The sequence below is a fragment of the Xiphophorus hellerii genome, chromosome 3 (genome assembly GCF_003331165.1).
Source record: "Xiphophorus hellerii strain 12219 chromosome 3, Xiphophorus_hellerii-4.1, whole genome shotgun sequence".
NCBI classification, from domain to species: Eukaryota; Metazoa; Chordata; class Actinopteri; order Cyprinodontiformes; family Poeciliidae; genus Xiphophorus; species Xiphophorus hellerii.
In genome coordinates, this window is record NC_045674.1 from 11,596,756 (window position 1) to 11,609,599 (window position 12,844).

A 12,844-nucleotide genomic window follows, 5' to 3' on the forward strand; every position below is an offset into this window, starting at 1 on the left:
TCCTCTTCAGCATGCACAAAGCTCCACTATGAAACACAACCACACAGCTGGAACCGCTGTCCTCTCTGCTGGAGTTTCAGTCACCTGACAAATGACATCGGTGTCATCTCTTATTAGACAAATGCAACTAATCCAAACAAACAAACAAAAATACAAAATGTGATGCCAAAAATAAATTCCTCTTGACAGCACTGAGCTCTTTAACACACAGCACTGCGCAATCCTGGAAAGGATGTGTTGCTTAAGATAAGAAAAGAGAAACCAAAGTATAAAACGGAAAGAGAAACAGTTTATTGGGTGTAACTGCCAAGCTTCTGAATACAATTGCTGAAGCTTTCCAGCTCTACAGGGATAAAATGTAACATAGTACACTTAATGAGGATATAACACTGACAAGAAAAAGAGATTATAGCATTTGGCTCTGGTTTTCACAAATGTTGCAATCAGAAGTATTCGAAATCCAAAGATTTTAAGGTTTCTTAAAGGAAACGTCTCTGCAAAGAGCAACATGTTGTTTCAATTGCTGTTTTATGAGTTGAACAAAAATAATCACACAAAAGCATGATTAAGTACTTCTGTGTTAACTAGGATAGCCATGCCAAGTATTCAACCCACACCAATTGTTTTTAAATCTGACTGAACATTTTTATGTTCTTACGTGGAGATAAAACATTATCAATCCTCTGGAAACTCGTCATTCATCCCTCATTTACCTTATCTGTGATGCAAAATCAATGTGATTTGGAATTATGGAAAAGATTAAAAGAAGCGAATAAAAGGCCGACACCCAAAGTACCTTAGGGATAAGGATTTCTCCTAAAAATTTAACATCCTAAAATACACCATTAGGAGCATTGTAAGGATGGGACAGCTGCAAACCTACTTAGCTGTGGTAGGAAGGCCAAAACTTCATCAACAACCATTAGCAGCTAACTAAGAAGGCCCAAGACAAACCCCAATGTGACTGCAAAACACCGGCAGGCTTGGTATAAGTGCTTCAGTGGCAACTTAAGACTTGGACTGAATATACAAAGACACCATTGCACAATTTCAAGACACACACTTTGATTGACCATACATCAAGACTACAAAGTTTAGGGAGATGATTCAATCCACTAATGAAGCCAAACTGGAACTGTTTGGACACCTGGATCAGGTGTATATCCCACATGGAAGACTGATGAAGAATGGTCAAGCATAGAGGTCAGTGACTGATGATGTGGGTCTGTTTATCAGAAACAATAGTTGCAATCTTGATCATGTGGCCGACCTCGTGGATTTTAACAAACACCATGCAGGTCATTCAAAAGAGGAACATGTTGCTCTCTGTTGAAAAATCTAACCTTCTTATCATTGGACTCTCCAGCAAGGTATTGACCAGACGTACTATTCTGATTCAGTCATAGCTAATTTAGAAACAAACCCCATACGTGAGTTGTCTTTGACAAAAGATTAAAATTGTAATGACAATGTTTAAAATCTAAACAAGGCAGTAGCAGCACAGAGAAGCATAGTCAAACACAATTTCCATTTGAACTTTGAAGTTAAGTCAAAATAACTTGTATAAAAAAACATAATTTGAAATTTATTGTCAGTTTTCTTCATCCACATCCCTACAGTGTCTTGAGATAAAGAGGTTGAATATTTCTGATTGCAACCGTTATTAGTTAAAACATGTAATGTGACACTTCTGCTTACTTGGCACATGTAAAATAACATATATTACATTAATATGAAACGCAATTATAACAATATAATATATACCAGTACATAAAAAAGACCTCAATACTTTTTAAGTAAAAATGACAAGCTTAGATTGTGCAGCAAGAATGTGAAATATTTCTGTGACCATGATGAGGCTTGGAAACTTTCATATTACACAATTTGGGTCTTTTCCCTTTCATTCTTTATATTATTTATATCAACTTTCCACATTCCCACAAAAGTCTTTCAGCTTTAAAACTTCCCCTTTCTGAGCAGGAAGTCCCTCAGGTGATGTCTGAGTCACTCCGGGGTAATTTTGTTGATCATTACTGGCTTAATTTGTTGTTATGCACTCGTCATCTGGTTCATCTCCTCCTCTGAGCGACACTGGTCATGTGGCGCCTCCATGCCCAGCTCCCACAGTGAGCTCCTGCATTCAACCTTTGCACATGTAAGGACGCTGAATACTGCTTTCCGGAAGTTTCCACAAAACAAAAAGTATAAAGGAGGCCTGACGCAGGCACTGATGCAGCTTACAGCTGAGGTGACTTTCACAGCTGCTTTTAAAGAATTAATATGATCTACAAAAAAGTTTTTGAGAAAGTCTTTCGATGTGTAGGAGATGGTGTCTATAAAGAGGGTGGTGTTGTATGGGATCCAGCAGAGTAGGAAAACTCCCACCAGAGATAAGATGAGCAGAACAGGTCTTATCCTGATCTGGCGATTGGATTTGCGTTGTATCATGATGTGGGAACAGAACACAATTTGGATAAGTGCAGGGAGCAAGAAGCCAACTCCAAGGTGGAGCGCACGTGAGATTAGCTGCCAGTCAACTTTAGTTTTGGGGTGAGAGTGAGCAGAGAGGGCTTTTCCTGGCATTGACTCAGTATTGACAAGAAAAATCCCATCCAGGACAGTAAGGGTGACAGAAATGAGCCACGCCAGCAGACAGCCCAGGATCGCCAAGCTGGTTCTGTGGCTTCTACACCGGCCGGCATGTATGGAGGACAGGTAGTGATCCAGGCAGATGCAAACCAGAAGAAATGCCCCCACATATAGGTTGATCTAGAAAAAGAAAAACAGCCAGAAGAAAATCTTTTATGAAAGTCTTTAATAATGTTCCCACAGCCTCAGGAAATTGACTATTTTATACAGTCAATCACAGTTTGACTAGACTGGTTTGGATAATATGTCTGACATACTTCAAGGATCTTTGTAACATCTTTGACTGGGACATATTCTTTAAATCCTGTTAAAAAGGTAAATAGGGCATCTTACCATCACTTCTGCAGCAATGCCAAAATTGTTAGCTTGTTATACTTACTGTATATAGTAATATTGTGTAGTTACGGGTTATATTTCTAACTTGGGGTAAAACAAGTTAGTGCCAGACAGAGAGTTGGAGCTACATCAAGAAACCCATTGAATATAATTAATTTCCTTACTTGCATCTCCCAGACAAAACCTGGAAATCTCAGATGTTATATAAGGAAAGTTCATGTTCCCAGAGCAGTGGGCTTGTCTGATAAGTGAGTTTTTTTTATACAGTAAACAGGATATAGACAGCTGTTGCAGCCAAATTATTTCCACAGAAATCTCTTTCACTTTCACAGTCAGATTTCAACACAAAACCTACCTTAAAAAAAGCTCCACAGACCCTGAGGACAGTCTGTGAGCACCATCCACAGCTTTGAGTGGCATGGGCAGCATAGAGGGGCAGGGTCAACAGCAGCAGGATGTCCACCACTCCTAGTTGGAGAATAAAACTGTCCGATATTCTCCAGGGTCGCCTCTTCTGAGCCAGGACTGCCAGGAGAAGTCCATTCCCCAGCAACCCAACGATCACCAATATGGAGAACAGAATTGGGATCCACACTGCCTTATCGACATCTTCATCTTTAAATTCGTAGTCATAGTTATAGTCGGAGGGTTGAGTCTCGTTCAATATTCCATCCAAAATTACCATTGTAAGCTGATGAGACACAGAAACAGGAGAGAATTCAGAAGTGATACAGCTTCTCAGCACCTCAAAAACAAACATTTATACCCCCCAGTCTCTCTCTCTCTTTGCAACAGAGCAGAACGATCAAAAAAAACATTCCTTTGGGAAATCCAGCTCATAATAACATGCTGAGACTCACAATAGCCTAAGTGGTGCAATGTCATTGTGATGCAATTAAAAAAAAAACCAATTCCTGTTAGTCACTCTCACATGAACACAGTTTTATAATTAAATATCAGTTTAAAATCTCTAGTGAGATTTTTCTGTTAAACAACTCAGTCATGTCATATGTAGTGTGTCAACTCCATGTCAAAAGTTTGTTGTAAAACATTATTTATTTGAGATCAAATCTGTCCTCCAAAAAACAAGTTGTGTGAACACATACCTAGGATGACATCACATTAGGCATAAGAGTTGTAAGTGTACTTAACATCTTTCCAGCTGCTTCCTCACGTATTGAGTGAAATTCCTTCTAAAAATTTGTTCACTGGAAATCCGCAGTAAAACTTTAAAGGTGCAGCGTTAGTCAGCATTATTTACGAAAATACGCGAACAAAGACAGATTGAAAAGGAACTTCGGGGTTTATAAGAAAAATATAAATGCCCGCCATAGTGTACACAGATGCAGCTGATCGGCCCCATTCGTTTGCCTCTTGTGATGTCATCAACTCAGAGACGAAAAGGAGAAGTTTTTTTTTAAATCCTCCTCTGGGCTTTTTAAAGTAACGTGTTTTGGGAAATCATGAAGTGGGGAAACTCGTACTTTACAGCCTCGCTGTGTTCCTGTTGAAAATGTCAATTCCAGCTACGCTGTCAACATTAAGCACATTTACGATAAGCTTGTCTGGCCGAAACTAAAAGGTAAATGCAAACGACAGTTTTCAGTAGCAGGCAAATGAGGCTGTGCGATCACTTACCGATATCCCCTGTAGGGTTTCAGCTGCAGTTTATAGAGGTGTCACCTCCGTGGTGTGCAGCGATAAACGCAACAGTTTGCAGTCAACTCGCCAGACAGACTCGGACAGTAAAACAGACGCTCCCTGTTTTTGGTAAGATGCCAGACGTTTTGCAGCAGCTGTCAAGCGGCTGTTAAGTTCCTGCGGGAAAACAGACCCCTGCTCACAGACAGACCTTGTTGGTATTCTTAATTATAAGTCAGAGATCATGACTGTTTATTAACAAACGAAACCGTTCGCAGCGAGAGTTTGGGGGTGGATCTTCAGAAACAAAAAAAGAAAAAGAAAGATCTCAAGACTGATTTAGGAAAACGCGCACCTGCCGGAAGTTGTGCGTCTTTGAGGCAGATCTGGCTGTGAAGTAAAGTCACAGAATAAATTAATACGCACACACACAGACTTTAATTCTTTTTCTCACTTTGCTACTTTGGATTTTACAAATCGCTTTTTGTGTTCCTTTTTCTGTCAATTGACATGACCTAGAGCCTTTTGGCTGTATTATTTTTCAAAATAAATTCTGCAATGAAATACATTTACCTAAAATACAAATATAAGCCTTATAAAAATTAACGCAAACAATTGTTTGAATTAGCAAATTGCGTTTTTTTCAGTTAACTGGAAAAAGTAATATGCCATAACGAAATATTTTAAGACGCTACAGTATAATTTTGAAGACAACCTTTTCTCACTTCCGCAAACGTCACTGTTGAAGTAATTTGACATCCAATGTGTGAAAAACACAAAGCGATGCTGCACTAACAGGACGTTTCCACCAGAGGGAGCTGTTGTATCTGATGAAAAACAGACTTGTCACTTATTTAGCGGACAGTAAGGAATAATAACATTCATTCTTCCAGGTGAAATTTATTTAAATCAATGTAATATTTTAGTGGGAACATTGGGAGTAAGTGAGGAATAATCTAGCTTCTGTCATTTCCCAATTATTGGGTAATAACAGATTGAAATCTCAAGGGTTTTATTGCGTTGATGTTCTGTTTTCTAAGTGCATGTGTGGGATTTTTTTTTCTAGATATCACAAACTTTCAAACATCGGTTGCAAATTTGTCTATCCTGCTTTTTTTAAAAATCTTTCTTGGAAATTAGATTATTTCCCCTTGATAGACCGTGAAGTACAGGAAGCGATCTTTGCTTTTTTTGCAATACTGTACTGAATTTCTGGAGAGCATCACACTTAATAACTGAAGAGAAACATAGCTCTAAAAGTAGGTTCAGAATAATAGTCCCACTACAAAATTTGTAACTTTTGGGTTTGTTGTATTTTTCCATTTCAAACTAAAACCTCTCACAAACACTGGGCCTGCCTTTCTCTAGTTCTACACCATGATTTCAGAAGTCCTCTTTCACGTACTTCCCATTTTGAACAAACCTTAATGTAGAGACAGTTCATCTTATGACACGTGGCATTAAATTTGTACAAAGATGACACAAAGTTTTACTGAGCATCACTTCAGGAAATTTGAGTCATGAATGGCACATATATGTAACACCGTCGGCCACAAGCACCATCAGTGGTGAAACCGTCGCTGTGAAAATGTCTCACTAATAACACAGACACTACTTACTAAGCTGGACTTTAGTAAAGGGCTACAGAGGCAGTAGTCAAGGGGCCCCAAGTTGTTGTTGTTGTTGTTTTTTTGGCTCTGTGAATTTATTTTCTTTAGATTGAATTTATGTTTTGCAAAAAGAAAATTTGCCAAAGGTGTAAGAGGTTAACAATTTTTTTTTTCTGATTTTCATATTGATGGCTAATATACAACAATTTTGTATGTGAAGATATCCAGATAGCCAAACTTCAATTATGAATTCAAGCACGCCAGATGTTACCACAGCAAACCTTCAGACAAACTTTAAGTTGAAGACTTAAGTTGTATTTTGAAGAAGTGTCACATTAATGGGCGTGGCATAGTTACTGTAACATTTTTCAGCACCAGTTTCTTTGTAAAACCAACCATTTCGTAAAAATGTTGCCATATTTCAAAGTAACTTTGTAAAGTGGGCAAAAAGATAATCATATTGCAAAATGAAACAAGTTTCATTTGAACATAATCCGTCCATCATAATGTGTGCACAGCCTGGGTAAGCAACCATTACAAACCTGAGTCATTTTTAACTTCAAGACTTTTTAGTTTTAGTTTAAAGCCCAAAAGCAAAATGACTTAAACTACAGGAGTTACATTTTTTAACTAAAGAACAATTTCAATTAAACTTTTTAGGGTTATTGCAATTTTTCTTCAATTGGGCTTTCTGTTTTTATAGACTTTTGGACATCAATATAGAAGCTGTCTGTTTGCAACCTATTACCAAAACTTCCCAAAAAATGCAATTTCTTGTACTGTTGGTGTCATTCTTTTTCAAAATATCTTGCATATATTAAATAAAAATACCTCGGAGAAACTTTTAAGGCTAAAATTCTTACCTTTACATTTTGCAACATTGCTCGTATATTTAGAATTTTTGGCCAAAGTTTTTAGGATCCATAGTGGATGGTCTGGAGAGCAGATAGTCCTAAATCTGGCTGTGGATCGTAATGAGATGATAAACTGAATCTGAGTCTTTTCTGATGTTAGAAACACTTTGACATGTTTGAGCAACTTCTTGATATTACATGTATACTGGAGCATGGCTTTGAATTCTGTACTTTATAAAACAACAATGAAAACCTAAAATTCACCACAGCTGATTTGCTACTCTTCTTAGATTTTATTTTTTTAAAGCATACACCATGACTAAGTGTCCAATATACGATCATTCAATTTGTTAAATTCCTAATGTAAACACTGAAAGCTCATTTGCAAAAATGAGGTACAGCAGCAAGAACATTTTGCTGACAATGCTTTTATGTCTGGAAAAATATTGGTATTTATGCCAAGAAGATGTTCTTTTTTTTTTTTTTTTGCTGACCTAGCACTGTTTTTTTGGCTTTAGGTTTAATTGCTGACAATAAATAGTATTTTTGCTGATAGACTGTGGGTATTATTGGGTTAACACTCTACAAAAACAAAAGTAGGTGCTGACTAATTGATTTGTAAAGGTCAACTTTCATCCTGTCTTCTCATAGCATTACTTGCATTGACCCAGGGTTTGCACTTTACCTCTGCATATTCTGCAGAAAGTCAAACTACATACAGAGAAAAACACTTTGTCTTAATTGCAAAAACATTTATTTCAAAGAAATCATCCATAAAAAAACATAGGGAAACTTTAATGTACAAAATCCAGGTTAATTTCCTCTTTTACAGCAGAGTTTTATGTTCAACATATTTATCTGAGACAAAAAAAAAAAAAAAAACATCTCATGAAAAATAGTAAGATAAAACTTTAACACATCCAGCAATTTAATATATACAGGTGGACCTCCTGAGAATTGGACAAACAATAAACTGTGGTATATGAGTCTGATTGCTGAGGGTGAGGTCAGGCTTTAAACTGCTGAACAAGCTTTTTTAAGAAGTATGAAGAAATCCCCATATTTCTCAAGATGTAACCCATGGACAGAAAATCTGCACGTTCCCAGAAACGCTTTACAACTTCACCTTGTACAATCTACACAGTGCTACAGTGTTGACAGTAAGACATAAAAAACAACATGAAGAGAACTACACTGACATTTAAGCACCAATGTTACATAAACAAACATTAATGTTGTTAATGAGAACATTTTCTGGAATTATTTTTTTTGAAGTTTCTATATTTCAAAACTCACCCTCCACCACTCACCCACATTTATCTCTTCACCTCTAAACAATATCAGATCATGACGGAGTAGGAGGTATGTTCACTGTCTGCAGATGTTAGAGATCCTGTGCTCTTTCTAGATCTTCTCTCCTTCAACCTTTCAATTCCCACCCAGCCTCTCTGCCCAAGCATCTCCTTGCACATTTTCAGCAGCTCTCTCCTGAACTTCACCCCAACAAAGCCGTACAGCAGAGGGTTCAGGGCACAGTGTGAAAGCCCCACGCTTTCAGTAATCAGAATCCCAATGTCCAGCACATGGCCAAACTTGCAGCCCCCAGTCACCACACGCAGCTTCTGCAGGCTGTCTGCCAGCTGGAAGCAGTTGTACGGAGCCCAGCAGATGACGAACACAGATACCAACGAGATGATGAGACGGAGAGACTTGCGCCTTTGACGACGAGTGGCGTTGCACAGAGACCTGAAGATCTGGACGTAGCAGTAGAGCATGACGAGCAGGGGAAGACCAAAACCCAGACTCAAGCTGACAAGCTGCAGGCTCACCTGCCACTGGTCGGGATTATCTGTGAACCACACTTGGCACACCTGCATCCTCTCGTTGTCATTAAGGTCCACTTCCACCACTTGTTTGAATGCAATGTCAACTCCGCTCAAGCCGAGGCACACCACCCAAATGGCTGCACATGCAAACTGAGCGTGGCAGGTGCTGCGTTTCCACCCTGACCTGACGGCGTGAACGATGGCCAGGTAACGGTCGAAGCTGATACAAGCCAGGAAGAGGATGCCGCTGTAGCGGTTCAAAGAAAAGAGAGCACCAGAAATCTTGCAAACTGCTGTGCCAAACACCCACTGATTGACCCACTGCACTGCAAACAGGGGCAGAGTGAAGGCCAGCAGGAGGTCAGAAATGGCCAGGTGCAGGAGGAAGGTGTCTGTCAGGGAGAAGGCGCAGGCTCCTCCACTCTGGGAGTTTCTGTAGCGTCTGATCACACACAACACCAAGACATTGCCAACAACAGCCAGGACAAAAACCAGGCAGTACACAATGGGGGAGTAGTTCTTCGCAAAACCATAGATGCTCTCTGGATTGCATGGAGGTGCAATCACCTCATCAGTTCCTGGAGAATCGGTGTCATAAACGCCATCACTCTGATCATCCAAAGGAGAAAAGAAGACCTCAGTCAGATTGATGAATTTCTTATCTATATTATGAATACATTTTTATCTGAAGAAATAATTTCTGTTTAAATAACACAATTTCCTTGATAATAAAAAATCTATAGCAAAACTAGAATGATTACGAAATGATTATTAAAGTGTCTACTTACACCATCATAATAATCAGCTGTTGTCGTTGAATCCATGTTTGCAGAAAACAAAGAGGCAGCAGAATATCCAAGAGCACACTCAGCTCAAAAAAGCATCAGTTCAGCCTCTGAGTCTCAAACGACAAGGGATCAGAAAGAAGAAGTCAAAAATTCAGGAACTGAATCTTTGTACACTTTGGACAGATGTGCATAAAACTATAGTAGGACTGGATGACTGTGTCAAGGAAATTGTGACATATTTTTAAGATGTCTGCAGACAGCTACAAGAACTTCTGCTTAATTTAATGTGAATATGGAACTTTTCAGGACGTATGCAGATTTTAAAAAATATTTTTACAGCATTCAAACTGCATCTTACAATACCAAAAGTGAAAATTTGGAATTCACAGAAAAGCAGAAATAGCTTTTACTAAAATATAAAAAAATATATTATTCTCTGGAGAAATGAAAGCGCTTGCTGGACAGAAACATCAGTCTTGTTTTGCTCAGCTTTGGTTTGTCATGTTTAATGCCACACTCTGTCTGCAGCAGTAATCTTATACACATTTATAGAAGATTTTTACTAAATGTTCTATAGTTTTAAAAAAAGATTAGACTGTCAAAATTGAACTCATTTTCAATATTTACTCAAGAGATTTGAAGAAATGTAGGATAAAAAAATATATATTTAAAAAAAGACTTACCTACTCTTGAGATTTTGTAAAGAAGAAAAGATGTGACCTAATGAGGCGCAGACGCAGGGCAAACTAAACCAACATATCATAAAATTAGCAAGAGATAAACAGAAGAGGATATGAAGTCATTTGCACATATATGTGGTTAAAAAGTCAATATGCAGGTGTTCAGATGAGAGCATTTTGTTTTTTTTACATTCGCCATGCCATCTGTCTGGTACATTTCAGCTGAAAAGCAAACATCTGCTAAAAGGAAATATGCAAAAATTGAAAAAGTTGCAATAATCCGGTTGCATAAGAATATGCATCCTGACACCAATACTTTGCTACACCACATTGATTCAGTTCCACATGCCATTAATTGTATACCCTGTTCAGATGTGACATTATCATGTGCTTTGGGTGATTCTAAGTGAAAGAGTCTAACGATGAACATTCATTTCTGACTGATAGCATCGTAGGTACCTTGCGTATGAACACATATCCGTATGAACACATAGCTATGGTCCAGAGACGGATGCCAACTAACAGCAGTACTTCTGCAAATATGATCTTTGGTATAAATCACTGTTATACATTTAAATTACCTCTGTTGTGCTGGTGTTTCCAAAACACGACGTTGACGATGATGGTGACTTCTGTATTGTCCTGCAAGCAGTGTGTTGCAGATTCAATCCCCGCACTGTTGTGTCCTTGGCAAGACACTTCACCCACCTTACCGGGTGGTGTTGGCAGCCACAGCTGTAGCTGTCTAGTAGCTTGCTACTATCAGTGTATGAATGGGTGAATGCTTTGGGGTCCTCTGGACTTGATATGTGTAGGCCATTTGTCATTTTAAGCCTGTCTGATGGGCTAAATATTAAATATTGTGCACCTTAAAGTTCTGTGTCAGTGCATCACTAAATGTTTCAAATTGTAAAGCACAACTGCAGTAAAACAGCCAACACCTGATCCACACTTTTGTCATCTTACACACCTTGTGGTGTGTAATCATAACTGGAGATTTTACAAAGTTCAACTATTTTGTCCTCTGGTCTGGATGAGTGAGTCTATAATGTAGTGACTGTGGCAGGTTCAAGAAACAATACAGTTAAATTAAATATAGAAAAATATTTCTCATGTATTGTCCTCCACCTATTTCCACTAACTCCAACAAGTAAAACTTTTAAATAAGAAAAAATATTATATTTAGATAATTGTTGAAAGGTGTTTAAAGCAATTTTTTTTAGATTAGCCATTAGTAACATTGTAAAAAGAAAGTTTCTTTTTCATCAAAACCATTCCAGTTAATGCTGCTGCTTAAAGAGAAAAATATGTCCCAAAATGGACTGAGAAAAAAAAAAAAACACTGAAGAAAACGGTCTTTATTCTATGGTATGGTCTACAGTTATGCAGACTGGTTGTTGCAGCATTTTTTAATATTTGTTCCTGGAATATATTTTTGTTTTTTGTTCAATTTTACAAAATAAAAGTTAAATTGGTGACAAAAGTTTTTGGTTATTATGGTCTCTGGCTTTAAAGTCTTAGAAGCCTTGAATTTTAGCAGGTTTGCAGATTTTTGATGCTATTTCAGTGCATTTGTCCTCTACAGTTTTTAGAAAATTCCCAAGGAAAGGTAGGAAGGCGGAGTTCAGACAAACACAAGGTGACAAAGCTCAGTGCTGCTTTAAACGTACATATGAGTCACACAGTGAGCCACAGTCACCAACTGGGCAGACAGAGCAATAAAAAAAAATAATCCAGCCTATTATTTTGGAGTAAGAGTGTGATTTTTTTTTTTTTAACCAACAGATGCACTGACTTTCTGAGGAACTGAAGACTCCTGTGGTTAGACTTGTTTCAAGAAAAGCATCTTATCTGAGGGTCTTCTCGTAAAGCAAATGTTGTGCAACACCCAGCATGCTGTGCTTTCTCAAGAGATCGATGTTCATACTCAACTGATGTATTTTTAGATGCCCTTCTGTCTTTGATGGGGGCCAGATATGTATATGTTGCAACAATTTTCAGTATGCTTCCGATATCCTTTTATTTTTTCTTGATCTGTACACAAATACTAATATGCGTTACTGACGGGAATAAAGCAAGACACAAGCTGGTTAGAAATTAGCTTGTCACTGCTCTCTGGCGGTCAGACTCTGTAATTGAGAATTGTTGTGGCTGAAACATTTTGAAATATTTCATTAAAGAACTCGCATGTTTAAGAGATTTTGTAACTAAAATAGCATCTACAACTTTGATGAGACGTTTATGTCCATACATGTTTAATGGGAGTTGTATACACTTTTTAAATATTTGGAGGAAATGCTCAGATTTCCTAATACATGTTTGTACAGTAAGAAAGAAAAATAAACTGCAGTAATTTAGGATGTATAGTAGGTGGCACGTTAAGTTGAATACAGGTGGTGGCAAAAACCTTTGCTTTTCAAATTATTATTGATACTGAGAAAAGCTTAATTTGTCTATACT

At 37.9% G+C, this 12,844-nt stretch overlaps 2 protein-coding genes across 2 annotated transcripts; both read right to left on the reverse strand.

Annotated features, from left to right (window-relative positions):
- Nucleotides 1–267: 267 nt before the first annotated feature.
- Nucleotides 268–5,094, reverse strand: LOC116717729 (C-X-C chemokine receptor type 3-like). The gene is made up of 3 exons (XM_032559307.1): nucleotides 4,624–5,094; nucleotides 3,341–3,676; nucleotides 268–2,769 (listed from the first exon to the last, which is right to left on the reverse strand). Exons 2-3 carry the CDS (start codon nucleotides 3,668–3,670, stop codon nucleotides 2,050–2,052), a joined length of 1,050 nt encoding a protein of 349 aa, XP_032415198.1. The 5' UTR covers nucleotides 3,671–3,676; nucleotides 4,624–5,094; the 3' UTR covers nucleotides 268–2,049.
- A 2,731-nt stretch (nucleotides 5,095–7,825) lies between these two features.
- cxcr3.2 (chemokine (C-X-C motif) receptor 3, tandem duplicate 2) lies at nucleotides 7,826–10,497 on the reverse strand. The gene is made up of 3 exons (XM_032558092.1): nucleotides 10,388–10,497; nucleotides 9,705–9,817; nucleotides 7,826–9,525 (listed from the first exon to the last, which is right to left on the reverse strand). Exons 2-3 carry the CDS (start codon nucleotides 9,738–9,740, stop codon nucleotides 8,431–8,433), a joined length of 1,131 nt encoding a protein of 376 aa, XP_032413983.1. The 5' UTR covers nucleotides 9,741–9,817; nucleotides 10,388–10,497; the 3' UTR covers nucleotides 7,826–8,430.
- Between the last annotated feature and the right edge of the window lie 2,347 nt (nucleotides 10,498–12,844).